The following is a 25,920-nucleotide window of genomic DNA, read 5'->3' as shown; positions in this document are numbered from 1 at the left end:
GGGCAGAAAACTTAAGGTATTGTCAACACCGCAATTGTCACCGTAAGAGCTAGAAATTACGATAACAGAGTGAACACGAATGTAGTACAGAAGGGCTTTCGCTGCCTTTAGGGGTGTAAAAAATATGGGAATCTTGATATTTACTTACACAAAACAAAACAAACAAAAGACATTTGTTTCCATTACTTTTTGCTCTCACTACTAAGTAGGAGCTAGAGAGTGCCGTGTCTTCTGCTGTATCATTCAGGGGAAACTGGTGCTGTGTACTGACACATTTTATGGTAATTATTACGTAAAAAAAATGGCAGTTTTCTCCATTTTTCTTTGAGTTATTAGAGGCTCATTAGAATAAATACCAAAATATCAATCGTTGAAATTTGAAGTGTACGGTGAGCTCCTGAAGGCATCATAAACCAAGCTAGCAGCTAGCCTGCGCAGTAGCGATGCTCGGACGTGAGAGCTGGTCAGCCTGTTTAGCTGGCGTCACGCTATCATATTAACATGCTTTAACGAGGCTAAGAGAATCCGTTCTCCAGTTTAATATCGTACTGTGAAGCTAGTGAACCCGAAAGGTAATGTACTGTTATCGTTTGCTAATTTACCCTCAGCTAGTTATCCATTCGTTTAGCTTAGCTGGTATGCTGTTAGTGCAGTGCCGCTTATTTACATGTCACTTAAACATTTAGGCATTCTTGTTAGTTTTTCAGTTAAACTGCTGGTCCACTTACAGTAATGTTTTAGGGTATGTAATATTATTTTCCCTTCTGTCGGGATTCACATTCAACCACACGTTGGTATTTACTGTTTATCTTTGGCCATATTGAATTAAACTATCTTACAGTTTGATACTTTTCTTGAAATCAGTGTATGATCGTGGTAACGCGATTAGACCTGGAGGTTTCTGTCGAGAGCAAATCAGGTGATTTGACATGTGTACGTTCAATGACACAGAAACGTACCTTGGACATTGACTTACTCCTGCTGGTTTTTATCTAGCATCTGGGTCGCATAGACAAATATTGATAGACTTCAAAGCTAAAGCTGTCAGAAGGAATGAGGAACTGTGTCATTGCAAAAAAAAAAAAAAAACATTTCGCAGGATATGCACATCACACTGGCCAGCTTTCAACACAAGGAAATATTAAGAAATGAGCAGGAGGAAGAAACTGCCAGTGACTAGTGGTGGTAGTATCATGCTCTGGGGCTGGGAATAATGAACGAGGTTGCCTTCAAATCTTTCAACTTTACCTCAAATCAACAGCTAGATAGTTAAAACTTGAATATAACTGGATGTCCTAACACCACCATGGTCCCAAACAAACATTCAAACTAGTTTTGAAATGGGTTAAGGATTAAACATTAAGCTTCTGGACTGACTTTCCTAAAGCCCTGACCTCAAACTTATTGAAAATGTGTGGACTACTTCTGCCAAGAATAGTGGTCTAATATATAGGCACAGTTATGCCATAAGCATAATGGATATCAAAAGTGTCTTATTGAGGTGCAACATGCTAAGGGAAACTTAAATGAATATTAGCGGTGTATCTATATATTTCAACCTGTATATATACTTTTCCATATATATACTTTTCTGTGTTATTAGAGACAATCCATACATTTTATTCTGGTTATCTGGGGCCGGGTCACAGGGGCAGTACATATAAACAGTATACACTGGATATATGTACACAAAGCCTAAAACTAGATAATTTTATTTCAAGGAGTTTATTACATTTTGTACAAATTGAGGAGGCCAAAAGTGTGCTTCATGTTGGGTATGTTTTCTGCTTAGGGATTAACTATTTTTGCATACATTCTTCAAATTGTATAAATCTTTCTCTCTTGATTTTCCATTAGTATTTCCGATGGGAGACTATGAGAGCAGTGCTCCTGGGCGAATAACTGTGTATTCAATCCAGGGTTGCCCACACTGCACGCAGGCCAAGGCCACCCTTGCTCGCTTGGGAGTGCCTGTATGTGACATAGACCTCGGTAGTCATTCAGAGCTGAGAGCAAAGGTGAAGGAGCTGACAGGACGCAGCACAGTCCCTCAGATCTTCTTTAACAATGTTCATGTTGGGGGTAACGACGACCTGCAGAAACTGGTGAGGAAAAGGAAAACATTTCTGACGATACCACTTCCCTAATGACCAGTGAACTAAGAGGTCAAGCAATGTTCAAAAATGGGGGAGAAAAACTAATTTGAACTGATACTGTAATTTCTGTAGTCACCTGAAGAGCTTCAGAGGCTGGCAAGTCTGGTGAAGGAAGAGCCCCTTCCAGCAGATGCACCACTTCTGCCACAACAGAGTCAGTCAGAGCATACAGCTTTGGAGAACGAAGGAGGTAAGGAATTAATTCTTAAGAGTTTTTGCCTGCTTAAGATCATTACTTTCCTTTCCTTCCCTTTACAGTCAAAAATGCTCTTGAGGCACATTTTAATGCGGTTCTTAAATATATTTGTAAAATACCTTCTGATATTTTAGTATATTAACTGCCTATCTTTCAAGAAATAGACAAGCATGGTCTGAAGTCAGCGTGTCCGGTTATGCATAGTCATTGTTGGCTGAAGTGAGCCAAGAGCAAAAAGTGGTTATGAAATAGCATTGGCTGATGTAGTGAAAAAGCCATTTTTAGGCAACATCAGATGTGTGTGTGTGTATGAGTGTGTCTTACATCCATGCTCCTCTACTCCTCCAAATGCCAACACGGACAGTTGATACAGGAAACCTGAAACTCTGGATAAGCCTAGTAGTGCTGGGCTGCCCCACAGCACCTCATATGTACAGTGTAAACAGTGTTTGTAGAAAAATATTGAAATTTAGTGTTAGCTTTTGTGAAGTTTAATTAAAATCAGCAGTACGTAGTACTACACATACATCTCTGGCACCTAACGATAATGCACTGAAGAGCAGAACAAGTCATCAGATTGTAGTTGGTGTAATATAAGTGAGCTGCTTCTGATAGAGCAGTTTTATTTAGTTTGTGCACAGATGTATAGACTATTGGAGTACTTACAGTTTTGCCTTTTTAACAATGACACCCTTTACATATACAGTCACAACCATATTATATAATATGTTCCTTATATCAGATTCTAACCATCCAAATGTTGCAGAAGAATGCCTAAAAGACTTGTGTTGCTGCCATGAGATTCACTGATTCCATATTTGCATTAATGAGCAGTTGAACTGGTGTACCTAATTAAGTGGCCGGTAAGTGTACAATATAATGGGGGGGGGGGGGGGGGGGGGAAATGAAATTGCTATTTGTGTGTGTAAATATTTCTTTGGAAACATGATTTGTCTCTGTGATGCCTGTCAGACTTAATATAATAAACAGGACTGAAGTCTGATGCTTAAAAAAATAACTTAGTAATGCTTGTGCCATATATACACAGTTTACCCAGCTCAGGCAATACCTTTTCTCACCAGCGAGACATTTTTTCACAGATGCAGAACTACATCATTTATCAAATTCTTTCATACATGTGTGAACATGATTATATTTCTGTGTGTTTATACATGTGTGACCTGGAAATTCCACGCATGTAGAATTTATGTGTGAGAGAGATGAGTTGGCAGACCTAGTGGAAGACCTCAAACATGCCAGCATGATTGGCAGTCATAGGAGGGGGCTGACTTTATACAAAAAGAGCTTCTCAGGAAGTCAGCTGGTTGACTGGCTGCAAAAAGAGAAGGGCATGGGTAAGTAAGGCTGTCAGTGATATAGGTAAAATCTCATGCAATTTTCCAAGCGCCCTTATCCTTACAACACATAGTCAAATTCAGTTCTGTCAGCATTGGATTGTGGTTATGTGTACACTAGCCAGGGCTGCAGCCTGTAATACTGGACAGGCATTGTTGAAGAAGAAGTACATGATCAGAGTTCATGGCTGTGAGCAGCAGGATGGCAATTTTGGCGAAGGAAAAGACACCATGGATGCACTGTACAGGCTACTGGAGGATGATTCAGCTCTCAACGCAGGACAGACTGCAACCTGCAGTCCCATGCAGGGTACGTCAGGACCAGATAAGGCTTGGAGTGTGCACGTATCGCATTTCAGGTTCACTCTGAGCAGTGTCTTTCAGCACTCTACTAACCCACGTCCTTTCTTTGCTGCTAACTTAGCATATGATCCTTCTGGGTTTGCTTGAGTTTGTGGCTTTAAGAGCTGAAATATGGTGTATCCAATAAAAACATCATTCGCTCATTAGCTTGCAACGCCTGCGTGACTGAGTGCATTCTTTGTCTTGAAAATCTATGCAGTATTTAAAAAAATACTTACACTCATTGTCTTCATCAGTGAGTTAAGATAACTTAGCAAATTTAGACTAAGTAAATAAACTAAATTTGATCATAAATAATGCTTTATGATGATATTATGCATAAAGTGTATCAAGCTGCAAAGAACCTAGCTGGATTTCAATGTCAGCTGCTGGCTGTTTCACAACAGTTTCCTGCTTTGCTGTGGGCTTGGGTCAAATTAATACTTGGTTTTAATTTCCTGTCAGATATTCCTTTACTTCTGCAATGGTGGTGGTGAGTCATATTGGCTGGCTCTATGTTGGTGTGTTTATACCTGAAAGCTGCACACTTGTAGAACCTGTAGAATCACACCATGATACCAGCAGGATTTTACCCAGCTTCCTTTTTTTTTCTATAGCGCCTGATTAAAAAGCATAATTTGTTTTTTCCTGTATTTGTTTTCTTTTTGTTTTTTTTCCCAGCTCGTGTTTAATATTTTGAATTTTGACTCTGAACTATGTTGATTTTTATTTCATGTTTTTCTCTCTGTCTTCCTGCCAGCCGCTGAGCTCTCTTTGCTTTTACGGGAGATGATTCTGAAATTGTTCTCGGAGCATCTCTCTGCCGATGGCAAGGTAATGTTGTCCCTGATGCTCACTGAGTGCATGTTGCTATTTTGTAAAAGCAACAGTGCATTTGGATCTGTGCCACACAGTGTGTACTGTTGCACTGGGCAAGCTGTGTGTTCATATGAAGTTTCACTTTGGCAAACAGAAAAAACTTGTCTGCAAACATTTCTACTGTATTTTTCACTGCAGGTCTTTTTGTGACCTATATTCAAGGTTGTTTGTCAAGATATTTTGACAGGATAATGCTTCTCTGTTACTTTATCCCTGTACAAATGGTTAAATTAAATGCATGTACTTTGTGTCCATGCTCCCACAGTCTGTGGACTATAAAGGCATGTCAGCAAATCCTGCTTTTGGGCGTTACTGTGAGCTAGCTATTCAGCTGCAGAGGGTGGAGTTGTTGTCGCTTAGCCGGGAGGAGAAGCTGGCCTTCTTCATCAATATCTACAATACCTTAGTCATCCATGGGTACCTACGCCTGGGGGCTCCCACCAACATGTGGCAAAGATACAGAGTAGGACTACACAGCTACAATGTCTCCCCCAGAATTCCTTTGTAATATCAATAGGACTTATGTGCTGAAATTAGGAATGTTTTGAACTGTTTTGTAGTTCTTCAATTATGTGAGCTACCTGATTGGAGGAGAGGTATTCACGCTGCAGGACATTGAGAATGGCATTCTTAGAGGGAACAGAAAAGGTGTCGCACAGCTTCGAAGACCCTTCTCCAAAACGGACCCACGACTTCAAGTATTCACACATTTTGATCGCTGAATTTATGTGGTGAGTTTTCTTTAGTTAACTAAAGGTCATGTCTCTTGTTGTCCACTAGGTGGCACTTCCAGATGCTGAGCCACTGATTCACTTTGCCTTGAACTGTGGTGCAAAGGGCTGTCCACCTATTAAAACATACACACCACAAGTAAGTGATTTCACTTTAGCTTTTTTGATTCTGAGAAGGCTTAGCTAAAATAAATACACTTGGAAACTCCCTCTTCTGTCATAGTTTTTACAGTTGTGAAATTGTCCCATAGATTTCATATCAGGTTTCCCAAGTCTTGCCTCTTATAATGTCTCCCATAATCGCGGCAGCCTGAATGGTCAGAAATTAATTCTCATGTGCTCGCCTCTCTCAGGACATTGACAGCCAGCTCCGCACAGCAGCCGAGGCCTTCCTGGAGAATGATGATGCCTGTGTGGTAGATTCTGTGAAAAAAGAAGTGCACCTAAGTCAGATATTTAAGTGGTACAAAACTGACTTTGGAGGCACGGATGAGAAGGTATTTTTAAGTTTAACAGCTGTATGTGTGCAGATGTATGGATCCTTTTTTTAAAGTTTTTTTTTCTGTTGCATCCCCTTCTGTCTCATAGCTGCTGGGATGGGTGCTGGATCACATGGGCGACTCACCGAAGAAGACCAGCCTGCAGGGCGTCGTCTCTGCTGGAAAGACCAAAGTCAGTTTTCTCCCTTACGACTGGAGCTCCAACAGCACCCACTGAGCTCACACACAAATGCATTCACACCTATCTGTATGTACGTCTACATGTTTTACGTCCATTGTCTTCTGATTGAATCCGTACAAAATGGAAAAACACTTATTCTTAACCATGTGTATGTTTTATACAGAACATAGTGTATGTCCCTGTGACATGAGGAGCACATTTGCACTGTATTTTACTGCTGTCAGTTCCAGTTGTCTGCTCTCATTGTAAGCTCCTACGCCCCATCTTTTGATGCTGTGTAAATACTAGAGAATTTGGTAAGATCATCTCAGTATTTTCTACACATGAATGGTGTACTCCAGCAGCTTGATAGCATCAAATGCACACTAAACATATTTTATAATCTGTAACCATAGTTGTGGCTCTCCTTTCCATGTCAGCCACTCAGGAGTCATAGATGATCCCATTCCTCTCTGTCCAGCTATTCGTGTGGTGCGTATAATTATAGCAGATGGAAACGATAACTTGGCTTATCAAACATACTGCTTTTATAAGCCATAAGAAAACCTTTTGAACTTTAAAGAAAAACACTCATTCATGTGCAGCAGACTGCACCTTCTTCTCTCTGGTCCTTCATTTAAGCATTTTGCAACCTACATATTTAAATGATTTGATTTTGCATTCTGCGAGGAAAGGAAGGATTAGCTGCTGCACCTTTTATCTTTTAAATGAAATCGAATATAGGTGTGGATATTATATAGTCACAACTCAGCTTGTGGCTGTAGAATCTGAAATGCAAGGTGAAGATTTTGTAAATAATTATCCTTTTTGAGTTTGTTTGCGGTTAACAACCCCTGAGCTTTTTTTAAAGGGGACAAATGAAATCTGGTTGTGCTGCTCTTATCGTCCTAGTTGGTCAGCATAGGATGCACTCAGTGAGTAGTTGATTTACGTCAGCAAAGGAGCACCTTCTGTGTGCACTGTGAAGAACGCACAGACATATCCAGTGTCCGCTGCTTAGACTTTATTTAAATGTATGGATCAGTTTGTCTTCCTATCAACCATAGGTAAACTTATTCTTCCTCTATGCATGTTAGCCTATGTGGCTTTTCAACCCTCTTTTTAATCCAGGTATTCCACTGTAAATTGCAGAAGTGCTATTACTGTGTTTTGGGTTTTTTAGCACAGTTATTTGTTTTAAAAAGAAAATTATGAACCATTTATCAAAACCAAACCCGTTTGGGATGCACTCTGACACTTTGCATGTTTTTTGCCAACTTATGCTACTGAGACATATTTGTACTTTTTCACAAGTTCGTTGTTCTGTTTGTCTGTATGTGAATAATGTGCTGTTGGTCCAACTTTTTATTTCAGCATGTCTACAGAAACTGGACAAAAAAGTCTTTAGAAGTGTACATTACCAAAATGTACCAAATGTACACTTGGTCATTAATTCAATAGGATATTAGTGTATTTAGTTTCACCTTGAACAAGTTTACAAAAACTATTCTTATTTAGGAGTTGAGCTTTTCTTTAAACTTAGCCTTTCAATTAAATTTTAGTATGGTGCTTCATTGTACATTGCATAGCAGTGCAATAACGTTCCATTAAGTTTCTATAATGTGTCACATCGTCTTAATTAAGATTTTCTTATCTCAGGTCAAAGCAAAATCTGACACCAGGTTGTTTGATGTCATCAGTGCATCGTATGCTGCATGTTTTCTAGTCTTAGCATTTCTGTATAGTTTGTATTTGTTTGCAAAATCATTTTCAACATTTGATTCCTGCACACTGCTGTGTTTTTGTTAAGGCTACAAGCAGCACCAAAGCAAATGGTTAAATTAGCATGTCTCAGAGCTGGAACACATTTGCTGCATGAGTTAGAGAAATACCCTTCAGTCTTGAATAGTAACTATAACAGGACTGCCTCTGCTGGCTAGCGTGTTTTTTGTTTGTTTCCTTCCCCCAGCCTGTATGCTTGGCTATAAGAACTGCTTGGACCTAAAGTGTCAGATATCAAAGTACACAAAGTAAAAAAACACATTTGATAAAAGTCAGTCATACACTGATTACTGCGTATAGACTTGAGGACACCAGTCTATTTAACAGACTGTAGGTTTTCTTTGAACGCAGCCTTCAGCAACAAGGTGCACCTTTGGCTTTACTATATTAGTGTTAAGAGTGGTTGACACTTTGTGGACTAAATTAAACAACACAAGATTTTTATGTTTATGGATGTTTCTCCTCCCCCCCCAGAAAAAATAAAAATTAATAAAAACATACCTCATGTATCAGGAAGATGTGACGCAAAAACCTTTTTTAAACAATTCTAATATCACTGTTCCTCTTTCCTAGGATTGACAAAAAAAAATTACATCCCTAAATAAATAAATATGCAATGTTGACCTATATGCATATACTGAGTTTGTGTTTTCCTTTACTATACTACCCCACAGCACACAACCTAAGCTTTAAAGCAGATCACACTGGAGGGCAGAGGTTTAGTTTGTTTATTCAAACAAATTTCATCACTTTTTTCTTTAAGAAAAATAGATGGGGAATCAATACCTTTACAAATCCAATCTATTGACATTTGTACATATAAATAAGCATGTTTAAGTGCACCGTCTTATATAAACATTACATCAAAAAGGTATTAAACAGATCAACCACCTGAAAGGTTCATATATGATAAATGTGAAATACTCTACATAAAGAAATGCACAATCATTGTTTAAACCAACTTAAAAGAATAAAAACTTTAAAGCAAGCTGGTACTGTATTAGTTACATTGTGTTTATCATCCTACAGTGTGAACACTGATTCAGTCTTGGCACTAACAGAATTGTGAGTAATGCATACGCTGTACAGAAAGTTTGACAAAATGAAGGCAGATTTACATTGTTTCAAACGTTTTGGCCACGGCCCTAATACATAATTGTTGTATCGCAACTAGAGAAATTTAATAAAGGCAACCCCAGTCCTGCCCAACTGCTACCCACATGATTTTCTTAGTTTAAAATGTGCATTTGTGACGGGGGTTTGAAGGACTTATTTAGAAAATAGATTTTACAGTGTACAAAAGTTACGATGGTGCAGCCATCTGATATCCACCTTTACAGTCTAGTAAGTTCTCAAGTGCTCTACAATACAAAATAACTTAAATACTAAGTGGTCCATGCCTCATTTGGAAGACTTGGAAGACCACAGAACATACATGTTGTTTGCACACAGCAATTCACACTTCCAATGATGAACTGTGTGTAGAATTCATTCTCTTACCCAGTCTCTAAAGACTCGTGAACACCACAGCAGAGGGGATGGGTCCATTATTCAGATTCCCGTTACCTGACAATTAGTGTATTAACCAAATTTACATGGACTTGACAAAGTCAGCAGGTCAAATTAGTAAAAAACAAATAAATAAAAAAATAAAACAACAAATTAGATGGAGAGTAGTCAAGGGTCCGAGGCATTTTTCAGACTCGCTTTAAAATTTGTTTACTAAAGTTTTTATAATCAATGGTGTTTTTTTTTTTAAAGGGTGAATAAATATTGTGTGTAGTTTCAACCCAAATTTGTTTTGTTTTTTTTAGGTACTAGGTATTTTCTGGTTTACATCTCCTTTGCCTCAAGCACTATGACTGATCATTAAGAAAGGATTTTAGTGTTTAGTTGTCATGAAGGCCCCTCCTGAGCCAAGAAACAGAAATAGCCATTCCAATTGCAACTCCTCTTCACACTCCTGCAAATATTAACCTAAAAAACAACAAGGGGAAAAAAAACAGTTACTGGTTGTTCAAGGTAATAATAATAATAATAAGCAAACTTACTTTCATCATCTGAATCAAAGCCAAAGAGGGAAGAGCACGTGTTGAGGGCTTTGTGTTTCTGCAACTCCTCCAGACTGCTGTAAGAGGAAAGGCATTTCTCACAGCGATGTCTGATCTTATGCTCGGGGGCCAGATCCTCCACCCTCTGCTCCTTTTCTGGATCAGGGTCCTTCTTTTTCTTATGACTCCAATAAATAATTTTCTTGGGAGCATCATCAGTGGACCTCCTTTTGCGCATTGAAAGCACAGATTCATCCAGGTAGGTGGACGGAGGTGGCCGGATGAAAGGGGCCTTGACAAAAGTTGCGTAGGAGGGATCTTCGGGCTTGAAGGTTTTGTGCTCAGGAATGTGTGGCTCTGCTATATTCTGTTGGACTCCCTCGGCCAAAGTAGAAATATCTTCCAGATCTCTGACGTTTAAAGGGTCTACCTCGACAGTTGGTCTTTTTCGACATCTTTTGGTGGGAGTCGCTGAAGCAGCGTTAGTGTGAGAAGTTGGCATAAACCCTTCTGAAACATTTCTTTTCACATCTTCGTATCCATTGATGGTAGGTTTGGTATCATCTGTGTGCTGATCTGCAACAGTTTTCTCTGAATAGTTATCAGATTTAAGAAGATTATTGTTTTGCGCATTTATTCCACCAGTCTCACCATCAGTTTTGTTTATTAGTGTGAGATCCTCAACATGAGAGGCCTCACCATCAGGAATGGGACTCTCCTGCTGCCCCTTTTTACTCTGTAGCCATATCTCCTCGACCTTCACTCTCTGTTTCCATGGAGCTTCAGCGCTTTCCTTTATCAGTTTGCTGGGTCCCAATTCTAGTTCGTCTTTCTGCGGGACTGGGACATAGTGCCTCCATTCATGGTCATATAGACCCAGATAACTTGAGAAAAGTTTCTCACAGCCAGTGAAAGGACACTGAGGTCGGAAGGGCTGGTGGGTATTTATGTGATCCTTTAATTCCTGCTGTGTCACAAAGCGCTGCTTACACTCTAGATGGTAGCAGAAGTGTGGAAGAGGACTACTGTGGCTCTTCATGTGGTCCTTATAATGCTGAAGAAACTGAATCTGCCTGTTGAGAGAGAAAAAACAGCGCGTAACATGCTGAATCAACTTCCCAAATTCAAACCCTTTAACTGTACATGTATGGAGTCTTTTAGTGTTTTACAATCAGTTAAGAGACCGCCTTTTTAATTTATTTTTTTAAATATCTGCAGTTATTTAAAGTTCTCTTACCTGAGGCAGAGGGTGCACTTGTGTTTGGCCCAAACAAAAGTCTTCTCTAGCACCTTGTCTTCAGTAATATGGCATTTGATAGCATGCTTTGTTAGTGTGTTGGTCATCCTCAAGAATACTCTATCACAGGAGTCAGATGGGCACAAGTGGTATGTGATGTCTGCACCACAAGCATTTTCTCCCGCAGGCGTCTCTTGCCCCTCTTCTTCAATCAAAGATGGATTACTTACAATTACCAGGCCTTCTTTAATGATTACCTGCTCATCCTTAAAGTCGATCTGTTTGAATATATTTGTGTTAGGTTTTTTGCATTTTTTGTGAAGCACAGATGTCTTCTTGATGAGGGTACGGAGGTTCCTGATGATTCGTTCTTCCCTCTTGAGATGTGACACTTTAGCTTTGCTTCCGGATCTCTGTCCAAGAGTTTCGTCCTCAGAAATAGAAGTCTGTTTTTTATCCCAAGGCTTACACTTATTTCCTGCATTGTCTATTACTCCATTAGCAGCTTGAGCATTTTCAATGGATGGCTCCTTATTAGAAGATTTTTGTTTGCACATTGTATCAATGTGCTCAAGAATGTGCTTTTTGGCAAAAGGAAGCTGTTTGAAGCGTTTTCCACAGAGAATGCATCTTAGTTTCCTACTTTTGAGGTGCGAGAGAGCATGTCTCATAACATTCAAGCCTTTGTAGTCTTTGCCACAGAATGTGCAGTAGTGGGACAAATGAGAATATTGTTGAGTACGGAGAGCCCTGTCCTTCCATGTTCTCTTAACTTTTACCTGAAAAAGAAAAGTCAAATCAGAGCTGGAAGCAGCAGAGCATCAATTCACATCATGTCACTGCATGCAAAACTGTACTTCTCCTGAAGTGTATATGTGCAATCAAATGCAACCCAATATGAAGAAAAGAGAACATACTTCAAATATCTCCCTGTAATAATTGACTTTCATAGCAACATTTCTTAAATTACAGTACTGTGCAAAAGTCTGTGGTCCCCAGCAGTGATGGGATTAACGGCGTTACAAGCCTACCAGATCGTCTACCAGAAAGTGATTGCCGCCTGCGGGAGCGCACGCAGCTGCTTAAGATTACAAAGCAACAAGGTGATATGTACCAGTTTTTAAATTGTGTTGATAGGCCACATAAAACCAGAGTCATGATAAAGAATATATATGCTTGTTTTTTCCTGAATAGTTTCGTCACGTTAACGTCTAAGGACAGGGTTAGCAAGTACTCTCTGCTTATGACCAAAAAAAACAAACAAAAAAAAACAAACAAACAAAAAAAAGAAACAGCCTGTTTGTGTTGGTGGAAAAATGCACCATGTCGACCAATCAAAAATGATATGGCATTTTGTTTAGGAAGAGGGGGAAGTTTTAGGAGTGACAGCGAGAGAGAGAAAGAGAGAAAGACAGCAGAAAAAGAGAGAGAGAGCGAGTTTTGAGACGTGAGAGATTTCTGACGTTTAGCATGTTTGGAGTGTGTAGTTAATGTGTTGTCTTGTGTAGTTAGTATGTAGTGCTGCGGATAGTTTTGTGTTGTGTGTCAGAACAACGAGGTGACTGCTATCTCCAGGTAGAAAACAGGAGTGATACACCTGCTGCTGTCAGACCTGCAAGTATCAGGTTGTGATGTTCTCCTTTATAGTGGACAGAAATTTTTTTTTTGGAGTGGCACAAATAATTTGTGTGGCATCTTATTGAATGCCGAACAGCTGACTGTTATGTAAATAGTTTGAAATGGTTATTAAAAAAAGAGGGTAAAAGGTAAAAAGCTGCAAATAACTTGTGCATAGGCTTTTAAAACTGACAATTTATATTTGCATTTAAAGTTATGAAATATGATTCAATGAACGTGTTTGTGGTTGTTACAATAAAAAAAATATAACTTTCTACTCTGATTTTATGTTTTTTGTCTGATTTTAGATCAATTGTGTTAATACAGTACGGTATGTCAAAATGAAAACATAAATATAAATTCAGACACGTGAGGTTGTGCTGAATTGGCCAATTATACCCTGGACCCCAGAGGATTAAACTTTTTTTTAAAGTAACGCAATAGTTACTTTTCAAGTAATTATTTACTTTTAGAATCTTGTAACTCTTGTTACTTTTTTGAAGTAACTAGTAACTATAATTAATTACTTTTTAAAGTAACTTGCCCAACACTGGTCTCCAGTGATACTGGGGTAACTGTCAAAACTGATCCTACCATAAATGCAGAAAAGTCTGGTCATAGTTTGAGTCATCATACAATAACATGTGGAAAGTATCTGATTGGCAGTGGCTTAATTTTCGGCATGACAATGATCCCAAACACACTGTCAGTGCAGAAAAGTGTACCTGACTAGAAAAAACACTCAGTGGAACACTATCGATCATGGATTGCCTTCCCCAGAACCTGGACCTCAACATTATTGAATGAAGTGTAGATCATCTTGACAAAGAATAGAACAAAAGGCAGCCACCATCCAAAGAGGAGCTTTGAAAGTCCTGGGAGAACTATTCCTGAAGACTACTTAAAGAAATCACAAGAAAACTTGCCTAAGAGAGTTGAAGAATAGAGGTGTTCATACCAAATATTGATTTTAATTGACTTGCTAGAATTGTACAAACTCTGTTTCTGCCTGTATTTCCATGGGTGTGCATGTTTAAATAAATCACTGCATCCCTTTCCCCTTTCGCATCCCAGCAAAAAACGAAATAAGGGAGACTTGAGACACTTGCACAGTAATGTAAATATGGAGAAATAACTAACCTCAATGTTTGTTGTTTCTGTTTCAACTGACGGATGGGGTTCCTCTTCATTGCTGCCATTAAGGTCCTCAGATGCTGTAGATTCTGGCGGTTGAGGATTTTCACTGTCAGGTGATTTGGATTTAAAGGAGTAACTGTGAAAGAGTTCTACTGGACAATCCAATAACTCCAATAGTGGACCATCAAGGTCCACAAGATCAGCTTCAGCAATACCAACAGCAGCTTGATTCTCAATGGGTGGACCTTCACAAAGTTTGGATTCCACCTGTGTTTGAGATTCCTCTTGGGATGGTTCACTTAAAGTGTTATGACAATCAAGGCCATTATGTTCTCCATTTTCTTTCTTAGGGCCCATCATCTTCTCGAGTTGAAACGCTCTCTGTTCGCTTTTGATTTCAAAGGCCAAATCAGGATGTTCTCCATTCTCCTTAAAGTCTGTCATCTGCTCAAATTCATTGTCTTTCAGGTCTTTCATCTGCCTATCATTCTTAATTTCACAAACCAAATCATTATGTTCTCCATTTTCTCTGTTCAAGTGCCCAAGTTGGTTCTCTTTCTGGTCACTCATTTCAAGCTCACAGTTCAGTTGAGGCATATCCTGCTCTTTGTCTTCTGTGTCCATTTTTTTCTCAAATCCATACTCCTCCTTGTTAAGGTATATTTCATTATCGGGATATGAGAGTTCCAGTTTTGATAATGGCTTCCTTCCCCGTTTTCTCCCTCTAACTTTGACCTTTTTCTCTGTCACTGCCTGTACCAGCTCCAGTCTTGGAAGACCTTGCAACCATCTTTTCTTTTGACCTTTTCTTTTCAAAATTTTGCTCTTAACACATCTAGACAAGTATTCCCTATTGCGGTTCAGAGGGAGACTTACAGAAGAATTTTCCTTGTTAGTGTGATTGCGCCTTAGTGAGTACACAGAGTTATTACCTAAAGAGGTAGATTTGACATTGTATTTGATCTCTGGATCATCACCTATTTCAAACTCATCATCAGACCGAGGCCGTTTTCTCCGTCGTAGCCTTTTTCTCCATTTCCTCCTCTTCAGAGAATCATTATCCGACAGTGCAACACGTTTTCCGGCTTCTCCATCTACAGTTTGCTCTTCTGGAAGGTTCACAAATTCAGCTTCAGTGCAGTTGCAAGAGATGGAGTCTTGAGTGCATGACTCATTTACACAGTTACTTTTTAGTAGTTCTTCACTATATGCCTTCTCCTCTTCCATCTCGTCGAGAACAGCAGCCTTCACAACCTTATCATTCATTAACTCTAAACAATGTGTCCTAAGGGTCAGGAAGTTCCAAAATTCAGGGTCAAAACATAGGCGCTCCTTTAGCATCTGGGAAAAGAAAAAAAACCAATCATGCAAAACACAGTTGTAAACAAATCACACAGTTATAATATTGAAATATAGCCCATATCAGATAAAGTTTAACAACATCACCCCCTCTAACCTGAAGAATATGAAAGCGATCACAGGTCCGGACAGGGTTGTTGTGGGGATGCGGCTCCTGATCAGGATGCATGTAAAGCAGGGAGACAGTTCGGTATGCCTCCAAGCTTCGTTCCTGGCAAAACACAAGAAGGGCACACGCTCGACAGACCTCCAGGTCATGGGGCAGCAGGAAGGCAATTGTCTTGCAAACGAGTGACCGGGTTACAGTGTCAGCCTGCATGTCACACAGCTGCAGGGCCCTGGCACAAAGCTCCACGCAAACTTGAATTCCATCACCACCCAGCTATTCAAAAGGAAATAAACACAGATGAATAAATCTGATAAAAACAGATATAAGAATCAAATCAAAAGGAAAAAATTATTCAATTGCCAACTCCATATGTCTGCAGTACTTACATTTTTAACTGTTTAACCAAAGCATTTAACTAATATTTAACACTATTAAAAACATAACTTTAAACTGTTTCTGTACAATTTAGACAGTGTACAGAAACTGTTACCATTTAACAGGGCGACAAAAGATGACGCTGCAATGACATCTCACCTCTGTAGTGACCAATTTTATGAAGGGGAAGATGGCTCTGACATTGGTAGCAGAGGAGGCCAGCTGCAAGCACTCAGCTAAAAAGCCTTGTCTGGAGGGATGGGCCCTAAGATACAGTCTGCTCCAGATAAACACCAGGTCCCTGCATAAAGGCATATACATCTAGTTCAGGTATGATTTTAATTGGGCAACAACTATGATATTAAGTCAACAAACAGAGAGATGCTAAAGCATTTAAAATAAATAAATAAAGTCATGCACTGTAATGGGGTTATCACTTCAACAACTCCCATTACTGCCATATTCAAAGCTATGCCCTATACCCAACCCTGCATAATCTGGCTGAAGAAACTGACAGGAGAGAGAGACACCATTGTAGTAAAATTGATATTTCTTTCACTCTATAGTCAATAGCCTCCTGCCCAAAAAGTAAAAATATGTTTAAAATATTTCTACTTTTTGCCGTGGCACACCAAAATGTATAATCAAATCCCTTACATTTACTAAAAAAAGTTCTGTCAAAGGAACTCTCTTAAGAACTCTAAGACTTCTATAACGGAGATGTTGAGAGGGACAGTCAATTAAAAGGTTTTAATAAATGTAAAACTTTAAGATTTTCCACCTCACAAGCACTCCAGAGCTTTTTAGTGCCAGATACAAGGAGACTGGTCAAAAATAAGGAAAGAATAAACAAAGCTAAATTCAGAAAGGGGGCTGGAAAAAAAGACCTGCACAAGAGACCTTAAGCATGCAGTCAAGACAACAGTGCAAGTTTTACTTTCAGTACAAGTTTGATTGTCCTTGAGTGTAACAGAAACCTGAGACATGGTCCCATAGAACATATGTTAAAAGACCCAAAGATGGCAGTTTACGGATGGTACCCATCCAATCTGACAGATCATGGAAGGATCTGCAAAAAGGAATGGGATAAACTACTGAAATCTGGCCTGTTAAGCCTATAGAGGGTCTGAATATTTTCTGAATCCTCTATATGAGGTCATACTTACCAAATGTAATACATGTCTCCATTGTGTAGCTGCTGTGTAAGAAAAGCTTTACACAGTGATAACAACAGCTCATCTTTTTCAACACTCTCTGTATTGCAGATTATCTCCACTGCATCACGGCCATCTATCTCTGCCATCTAAGGAAGAAGTTAAGAAAATAGACATATACATGTATTTATTATAAAACACGTATTATAGTTAATGTATGGCATTCACAAAGCTTTTAATTTGCAAAATGGTCACCTATTATATGTGATACAGTTGCATCATTTACTAATATACTATAGCCTTAACTATTTTCCTGTTTTCGGTTGATTTGAACATGACTTTTTAAATACATAGTAGATCAACAAATAAATAAGACTAAAGAATGCTCCCCCCCCCCCCTCCCCCCCCTTATTCATCCATGTCCATTTTTAGAAACGCCTATCGCTAATTCTTTCAAGTTTCCGTGTTCTGCTCTTCAATTCTCACCTCCTTGTAAAGGTTTTCATGCAGCGAGGCTTTGTAGAGGCAAGTCAAGTAGGCCTGATGGAAGTACAGATGCTTTCCAGCCTCACGATTTTCCAGGCAGCTTTTAGCAAGAGCCATTGCCTCCTGCATTCGTTCACAGGCCTGCAGATATCGCACTCGCAGCTCCAAGAACACTGGCAATTCTGAGCTCAAATAGTCCTCAACTGCATAGAAGGTAATTGCATGTGTTAATGTAAGTCTCATGGGATGGGTATTAATATGAACTACCTGCTGAAAATAAAGTCATTGCATATATATATATATATATATATAGGCGATGACAGTGCAATGCATTATTAAAACGTGATGATAGATATAATGGTGTGTTGAGGAGGAAATGTGGTTGCTCGGGGGTGGGGGTGGGGGGTGATCATGACAGAAGATGACTGAAACATTTGGTAGTTTAGTAACAAAATTTGTTTAATAATGAAACTAGGCATTTCCACACAAACAACGTGAAGAGACTCAATGGATTGGGACTAAACTGGGATTTAATTGGGAGCCTAGATTGGGCCCCAATTAAATCAAAACAACAAAACAAAGAAAAAACCTTCAGTTTCCTAGGAAGTATAATCATTGAACTGCAGCAATGGAAAAGGGTTAAAGTGGTCTGGTGACACCAGATTTACCCTATCCCAAAGTTATGGGTGTATCAGGGTAAGAAGGGGTGGAAATTGGGTTTCTTCAAGAGGCCAGGTCAAGTTTCAGTGACATTACATGCCATTTTCTTATCGTATTCCAAGATGACAATACCAAGATTCATCCCGCTTAATTTCTTAAAAAGTGATTGCAAGAAAAATGATTTTTATACATGGAGTGGTCATCACAGAGCCAGAGAATAACCCTGATGTAATCTTTGGAAGATTTTATGCAGCGGTCCTTTACCATCAATACAAGATCTGGGCAAAAAACTTAATGCAACTCTGTAAACGTGGTGACATTGCCCAAGCTTTTTTGAAACTATATTACAACTTATGTGTGCCTCATCAAATCTAAAGGCAATGCAATGAAATATCAGCGTGTATGACTTCTTATTTTGGACAGGCATTGTTTTATTTCCTATATGTCATATATGCCTACCGTCGTTTGGTGGCAAATCATCCTCCTTCAGGATTCCCTGTAACACAGGATTTTCCCATGGTCCTCCTACTTTAATAATCTGCTTTACATGCTGAAGGTAGATGTTCCTGTGCCTCATGAGGCGAGTGTGGCAAATCTGCAGAGAAGATGTTCATTCAAAATCTTAATGTTATAGAAGGAAGCTGAGGTAGTCACTATTTTCAATCATAAAACATTGGTGCAAGAAGAAACTGGCAGCAGTTTTGAGACAAGTATTGTTACCTTTAGTTTAAAACTCAGCACCTGTAAAAATATGGAACGCCAGGACTGCCATAATGAATTAATTAAATACACCATTAAATAATTAATTAAATGTGGCAATAATTAATAAAAATTGGAATTAATTAATTAAATAAATAGTTATGACACATGTAATTAATTAATTATTGACACATTTAATTAATTATTTATGTATTTCACATTTTAATTAATTATTGACACATTTAATTAATTATTTAATGATATATTTATTTATTTCATTTTGGCAGTCCTGGCGCCTGGCTCTCACCATGAAATAATTTTATCTGTCAACCTCACCCATCAAACGCAGGGGGCGGGGTTAACGCTGCCCATGCAGCTTCTCTAACATTTGATTGGTTGCCGTGCAAAGTAAGTCAAAACAGGTCGATCCTAGATAATCGAGTGCTTGTGTAGACTTGGGGCAGCCAGGTATCCCAGAATGCATTTCAAATCACAGGCAGCAATGGTGGTGGTGTAGTTTTAAAGTACCCCGTTTTTCTGTCACCAACTACACTTTTAACAGTGTTTTAGCCGCGAATGTCGCGCTGTAATTTGGTCAGGTTGTCAACATAGAACATGTTTGCAAAAGTGCTCAGATGTTTTCAGAGATGTCACTTGCTCTGCTAACAGTCAGCATGCAGAGTGCACCGAGGGGGTTACGTTAACCGGTTTGTTTACATATTCCACTCTCCGTGTTCCACATGTTGCATTCGCAGATTCTCATTTTCACTGAATGATCGTCTCTTTCCACCTGGTCTTGTGTCTCTGTGCTTCTGTAACATAAAGAACGAGCTGACATTTTTCTCACGAAACCAGCGATCAGCTCAACAGACCCTCAGTTTACCTGCATGCATCCTCCTCCTCACCTGTCAGCTGTTTAACACCTGCTGCTAATTCAAGAAACACGCCCACGTTACCTGGTGATAGTCACAGTTTAACCGGTGACTCGATATTACGCAATGTCAGCACATTTTTCTGCACAAGATAAGTAAATATAGTTTTTCCCGAGCGCAGAGCTGCTGGAGCTCGTTTCCCAACAGAGCACTTTATAGGCGAACCCACTTCATCAGCGGCTGGTGTCCAATCACCGGCACACAGCTTTGAAACCTCACCTGAGTTTTAGCTCTCAGTGGTTAAACGCTGGACTTAATTCACTCACGTTTTGTCTGTCGGGTCACGTTTACTTCGCTGTTTTATTTACAACTGAGCAAATTGGTTTGGCTGAGGTTAAAGTTACGTTTCAGAACTGCACAGTTTTACAGACGTTTAATGGTTTACTGGCACGTGTGTTAGACTGAACTATTTATCTGGTGTGTTTTGGATTTAACAGTGAATTTTGAGATTAAACTGACTTTTAAAATGTTTTTATACAAAGAGGAAAGAGAAGGCGCATTTCCACCGAGAGGAGCAGAGTTTCCAACTACATGTTGATAATGCAGACTGCAACCTGGACAGAAATATTATATCATCTGTTTTTTAATAGGTATTCTAAGCACCAGCTGTCTGTTAGAATTTTTAGAGTTTACTTAACTAAAAATAAATGAGGTTAACATATAATTTATGTGATTTTTTTTCTCTCTCTCTCTTTTTATTCATTTATTTATTTTTTTGCTTTTTCGGTCATGTTATGTTTAACTGTCAAAGGTTTGTTACAAACTATGAAACACATCGTGCAGACTTCTGGATGTTAGAAGAAAACTAATACTGCTCATGAATGAGACTAAAGGCAGGAAGGTGTCCTTTAAAACTAAACATGTTGGTAGGACCTCCCTATTTATATCATAGTTTATGAAATAGCACGTGTATTTCAGTAATAGCCTACTGATTTCAGTGTAGTGGTGAACAGTCACACAGCTCACGTGGGTGTTATCTGTGATACTCCTTAACTATAATTTATCCAAGTTAACTTCAGTTAACTCTGAGCGGCTAGATCGACGGAGGTCAGACAACAATTTTACATGTATGATCTTAAAACAGGACACAGCCATTATCCGTCCTGGCCTCATATCAAATGTGAACGCAGACTGAGTCTATGTTTGACGTTTGCTTTATATCTAATCTTCCTCTCAAACATTTAAACAGCAGCAAGTCTGCAGCTGAGGGAACACAAACTCAAATTGTCGGAACAGGTTTGCTCATTTCTTGCGTTCATTTGGTAATTTATTAAATGTATAACTGTTATAACTGCTGAGTCTCTTACGCTGATGAAAATGCAGAAAACACAGATCACGAACACCTGTTCAACCAATCGCTTTCATTCCACTTTGATCTGTGACAAACTGACGGTTCATCTCTGTTACAGTGTTGCGTTAGACTGCTATTTTTTTGTGTTCTTTATGCTGTAGATTTTCACGTCTCTGGAATAGTTGGCAGTATTAAGGATGCTTTTCTGTAAAATCATATTGATATGACCAGTGAATTATTCGTAGATGACAGTTAGATTAGTCAGCTGGGAAACTCTGGGTTAACTCAGAGAGCTGAAGATATCGTGGATATGCTGATCTTGCTCCGTGGTGTACAGGTCCGTTTACCCTCATGATTAATATTCACAATAAAAATATTAGCCGAACATCATGAAGTCTGTATGTGTGTCATAGTGTCGAACAACCTTTGTACAGTTAAAGCCAGCAGTTACTACATGAGGAAACACCAACGTTATCTCTTTTATGCGTTTATACACAGGTCACGCTGATTACTGAACAAAAACCCAAAGATCAGCTGTTAATCGAATATATTTGCTCTCTCTCCTCCTTGAACATGTTTTTAATGTTAGTTATAATTCAGAATTGGTGAGTGAAACACGTAGGACACATAAGAACATCAGGAAATAAAACCCCGATAAATATAACCTCAGTAAAATAAGTCCGTGTCAGCGGGGATTATTACAGCTGTGTACCGGGGCCTGCGCTTTGTCGGCGGTAATAAGCTCGATTGCTTGCGAGGCGAGCGGGTCTATCCCACGCTTTGCCGTGAGACTGGGCAGACATCTCCGAAATCATCGAAGCACTTTTGCAAAGAGGCTCTATCTTGACAAACCGACCAGACACATGAAGATTAAACCACTACATTCTCGGCTAAAAAAATATTTAAACTGTATTTGGTGACACACACAAACAGGGTTTTTCAAAGTTCAGTTCTGTTAGTTTCCACATGCTGGTTGTTGTGTGCTAAAAACAATGGCCACCAGGCCAAAGCAATGGTTTTGAGTCGATCAGCGTTAACCCCGCCCCCTGAGTTTGATGGGTGAGGTTGACAGATAAAATTATTTCATGGTGAGAGCCAGGCGCCAGGACTGCCAAAATGAAATAAATAAATATATCATTAAATAATTAATTAAATGTGTCAATAATTAATTAAAATGTAAAATACATAAATAATTAATTAAATGTGTCAATAATTAATTAATTTAATGTGTCAATAATTAATTAAAATGTGAAATACATAAACAATTAATTGAATGTGTCAATAATTAATTAATTAAATGTGTCAGTAATTAATTAAAATGTGAAATACATAAATAATTAATTAAATGTGTCAATAATTAATTAATTACATGTGTCATAACTATTTATTTAATTAATTATTTCCCATTTTAATTAATTATTGACACATTTAATTAATTATTTAATGGTGTATTTAATTAATTCATTATGGCAGTCCTGGCGTTCCATATAAAAACACCTGGCTTTTACAAAATTGTACTGTGAATTTGACAGCAGGTCAGTTTCTAATCACCTGAAAAGAGTCAAGGATGTCTTTTAAAGGCTCTTCCACAAATTCTTCCTTGCTGAAAAACAGCATGAGTTCAAAGAAGCTCCTGCAAGACAATGACAGAGACATTAGAAAAATATCTCACACCAAGGTGACAACCACCAGAACATGAATGCCTTACAAGTGCTAGTTTTAAAGGAGAGGTGATCAACTCAAAATTGTGCTGATCATTACCAAATGATTCAAGTTAAAAAATATGTGTCTTTCTCTATTTCAAAGACAGGCAGCAAATACAACTCTGCTATTCCTTTTGGACACTGAGCTCCAGCTCTTCCCAACAGATAAAGGGTTCCATGAATTTATGGTTCACCTCTATTTAAGCTACAGCCTTTAAATTTTATCTGAAAGCATCAACAAACACTGATTTACAGAAAATTTTCTGTACTATTTTCAACACTGATTTTTCACAGTAACTGTCTCTCAGTTTTGTTTCAGAAATAACATTTTATGTCGTGTCTCTGCTAGGCAATTAAGAATTTTCGAACCAAATATGTGGGTTCAGCTATTCAAATAAATTTATTTACAATCAATACAGCACATTAAAACAGCTTCCAGTGAACATTGTACTTACAAGGCCAAACTGCTGAGAACATATTGGATGTGCTGACAGTCATCTGGAAAGGCAGCGGTGGCTTTGGTAAAATTGTAGAGTGCGGTCCGCAGCACCTTCAGTTGCGGGAGAGGAACTTGCCATTGCCCTGTGTACTCCTCAACAAGCTGTCCAGGAATGAAACAGAAATGTGAAAGACTTAAATGAATCCTATGCATGACAGCTAAAAGCTGTATGTTTTTCATCCTACATCTAACACAGTTTACAACAGAAAGGTTTACGCTGCCAAAAGTTAAAAACAAGTAATATATAGAAAATAGTGATTTAGGTACGAAATGGTGGAACTCGTTATCCGTCCACACTGCACATCAGAGTACTAATGTTTTAACACTTTTAATACACTACGATCAAAACCAAGAAGAATTCTAACTGAAATTGTTTGGATAATAAAAACAGCTGGTGGATGTGCTGTGTGAATATGAACACAAATTGGATCTTAGAACCAAAGTATAAGAACGTAAATAAGACACACTGTAACACAATCAAATAGAAATGTTCATTAGAATGCACATTTCTATTTGACATCTCTATTAGACATTTATTGTATGGATGTCTAACACATTTGTTAGACCATCACCCAATCCAAGGTTTGTGCCACAGCTCTCATAACTTATATATATATATATATATATATATATATACATATATATATATATAATTATCAAAAAAATGTTTCTGTAATGGTTAATCCACAAGTATGGCCAAACTCTTTAATTGAAATGATATTTTTAATGATAAAATATAACTACTGTTATCCTAGAATTTTCAAATTTAGCTTGTTGGTCCAGTGAACCACTAGTGCACCTGAATCAAACAGGCTCTCCTCCACACAGTGCTCATTTATAAAGTACAAGCCCAAGCAGTATGCCTATCAGGTGGATTTTCCTGGTTCAGTGCAGCTAGCCAACAACAAAAAACCACTAAGTGGGAAATGGAGAGTGAAAACGAACAGTATATCCATGTTTTGTTTTTTAACATAAAAGTCATTGCTACAGTCATAGGCAACAGTGACCCTCATACACTGCTTGATAGTTCGTACAAGGTTATTAATGCTGTCTCTAGTTAGCTGACATATAGTCACAAGTGGTTCTACAGATGATCTAAAACTTGAAACTTTAAACAATCATTTTCTAAATCCGTTTTCAAAATAGTGTTAAATCTATGACCGTTTTTATAGAGTGGGATTCCATGGTGTAAATTAGCCTTAATACGTGTAGTGTTTCATGTCCACTTTAAAACACAGTTTTAGATTACTCATTTCGCAGACACTATAAACTTGTATTCCTTATTTATTTTTCTTTGTTTTAACTATGTGTATTAATTTCAGTTATACATCATACACCTTTGACTATAGGTACCATGTGGTAGTTACAGTGTGCCATTTTATTGAGGGGTGTTTCTTTTATCCTAAATGTGAAGCATTTTCGCAACTGCGTGTTTGTAAGTGTAAGTGGTATAATAGTAAAGTTAATCAACTTTATTAAATTGTAAACTTTAAGTACAGCTACTGGTGGAACTTATGGATTAATTTACGCAATTAAAGCTCCATGCTCTAGGATAGTTAAAAGCCAATTCATCCGACTAGCTATCCAAACGTTTGCCTCCCAGATAAACGCATTCCAAGTGTGTATATGTAAAACAGAGTAGGATAGTGAAACAATTCAGTTGCGATTTGGCAGTCAGCTATGGAGTTTCTTCACATCGAGGGCACCTTGCACTGTGAAAGGAAACCACGCTCCTGCTTTTCCCTAAAAATAACTTACCATTTGTCAGTACGTACGCCTTTTTGCATTTTCATCAACTAATGTCAACTCTAGGCAGCAAGGGTAGAAACTGCTGCATTTCCCTCGTTCTTCAAACCTTGTTAAGCCCACAACGTTAATTAGCTTAGCTTTACTATCTAGCTATAAAGCTAACGTCAAACAAAAAAAACAAACACTAATACAAAAATAAGACACCCAAAAGTCCAGTTTGTACCTGTAAACTCTGACTAACTAATTCTGCCCTGTCTCTGATGTGCTATGCCTCCGCCTTAAACACATAACTGCATTAAAAGAGCTGCTCAGGGGCTAGCATTAGCTCTCAAAGCTAGCATCGTTAGCGATAAACAAACGCCGACTCCGTAAATCACAGGATATAAATTCACCCGACATACCTCACAAAACTCAGAGCAATACTCTTTGCTCTTCAGTGACGATTCGCCGCTGCAGTGTTTAGCACACAACGTGTCCAGAGCTAATTCAAGCCCGTCTGTTTCCAAATCACTTTCGTTGTCCGCCATACTGTCTGCTGTATCCAGCGCATACTCAAAGTTGCCAGGTTGGTAAGAAAGCGTCCTCCGATTCCTCACGACAGGATACTACCTACTTGGCAACCGCGCAATTATCCTTGTACGTTCCTTGTACGTCTTTTGCCAATAGGAAATCCGGTATGAATGATGGTACCCACTATGACTTAAAATAGTATTAAATAGCTATTCACTTGTAATAGGGGACTTTGCATAAATCAGTATTTC

General features: G+C 38.6%; 2 protein-coding genes across 3 annotated transcripts; one reads left to right on the top strand and one right to left on the bottom strand.

Moving 5' to 3' along the window:
- Positions 1 to 404: 404 nt before the first annotated feature.
- Positions 405 to 8,734, top strand: LOC146500871 (uncharacterized). Of its 2 annotated transcripts, XM_085135563.1 has the most exons (11): positions 405 to 572; positions 1,858 to 2,105; positions 2,229 to 2,346; positions 3,555 to 3,707; positions 3,829 to 4,017; positions 4,810 to 4,883; positions 5,194 to 5,391; positions 5,489 to 5,626; positions 5,709 to 5,798; positions 6,013 to 6,156; positions 6,248 to 8,587. In XM_085135563.1, exons 2-11 carry the CDS (start codon positions 1,866 to 1,868, stop codon positions 6,374 to 6,376), a joined length of 1,473 nt encoding a protein of 490 aa, XP_084991689.1. In that variant the 5' UTR covers positions 405 to 572; positions 1,858 to 1,865; the 3' UTR covers positions 6,377 to 8,587. The 2 variants fall into 2 exon arrangements, with proteins under 2 accessions (XP_084991689.1, XP_084991690.1); XM_085135564.1 differs by lacking the exons at positions 3,555 to 3,707; positions 3,829 to 4,017 and having other exon boundaries at positions 407 to 572; positions 6,248 to 8,734.
- LOC146500870 (zinc finger protein 654-like) lies at positions 4,607 to 25,813 on the bottom strand. Its single transcript, XM_085135562.1, has 12 exons — positions 25,561 to 25,813; positions 23,367 to 23,512; positions 22,760 to 22,841; positions 18,746 to 18,881; positions 17,627 to 17,829; positions 17,153 to 17,289; positions 16,146 to 16,287; positions 15,600 to 15,884; positions 14,147 to 15,484; positions 11,390 to 12,168; positions 10,153 to 11,225; positions 4,607 to 10,078 (listed from the first exon to the last, which is right to left on the bottom strand). The coding sequence occupies exons 1-12, from the start codon at positions 25,684 to 25,686 to the stop codon at positions 10,074 to 10,076; spliced, it is 4,452 nt and encodes a 1,483-aa protein (XP_084991688.1). The 5' UTR covers positions 25,687 to 25,813; the 3' UTR covers positions 4,607 to 10,073.
- Between the last annotated feature and the right edge of the window lie 107 nt (positions 25,814 to 25,920).

The sequence above is a fragment of the Neolamprologus multifasciatus genome, chromosome 16 (genome assembly GCF_963576455.1).
Source record: "Neolamprologus multifasciatus chromosome 16, fNeoMul1.2, whole genome shotgun sequence".
Taxonomy (NCBI): domain Eukaryota; kingdom Metazoa; phylum Chordata; class Actinopteri; order Cichliformes; family Cichlidae; genus Neolamprologus; species Neolamprologus multifasciatus.
This window is presented reverse-complemented; position numbering and strand designations above follow the sequence as displayed.

Coding starts and splice junctions, on each gene's coding strand:
- LOC146500871 (XM_085135563.1), top strand. CDS start 1,866: ATGGGAGACTATGAGAGCAGTGCTCCTGGGCGAATAACTGTGTATTCA. Junction 3,708..3,828: donor GCAAAAAGAGAAGGGCATGG/GTAAGTAAGGCT, acceptor TGTGTACACTAG/CCAGGGCTGCAGCCTGTAAT. Junction 6,157..6,247: donor TTGGAGGCACGGATGAGAAG/GTATTTTTAAGT, acceptor TCTGTCTCATAG/CTGCTGGGATGGGTGCTGGA.
- LOC146500870 (XM_085135562.1), bottom strand. CDS start 25,686: ATGGCGGACAACGAAAGTGATTTGGAAACAGACGGGCTTGAATTAGCT. Junction 18,882..22,759: donor ACATCCTTGACTCTTTTCAG/GTGATTAGAAAC, acceptor TCTTCTCTGCAG/ATTTGCCACACTCGCCTCAT. Junction 15,485..15,599: donor ATCGCTTTCATATTCTTCAG/GTTAGAGGGGGT, acceptor TTCTTTTCCCAG/ATGCTAAAGGAGCGCCTATG.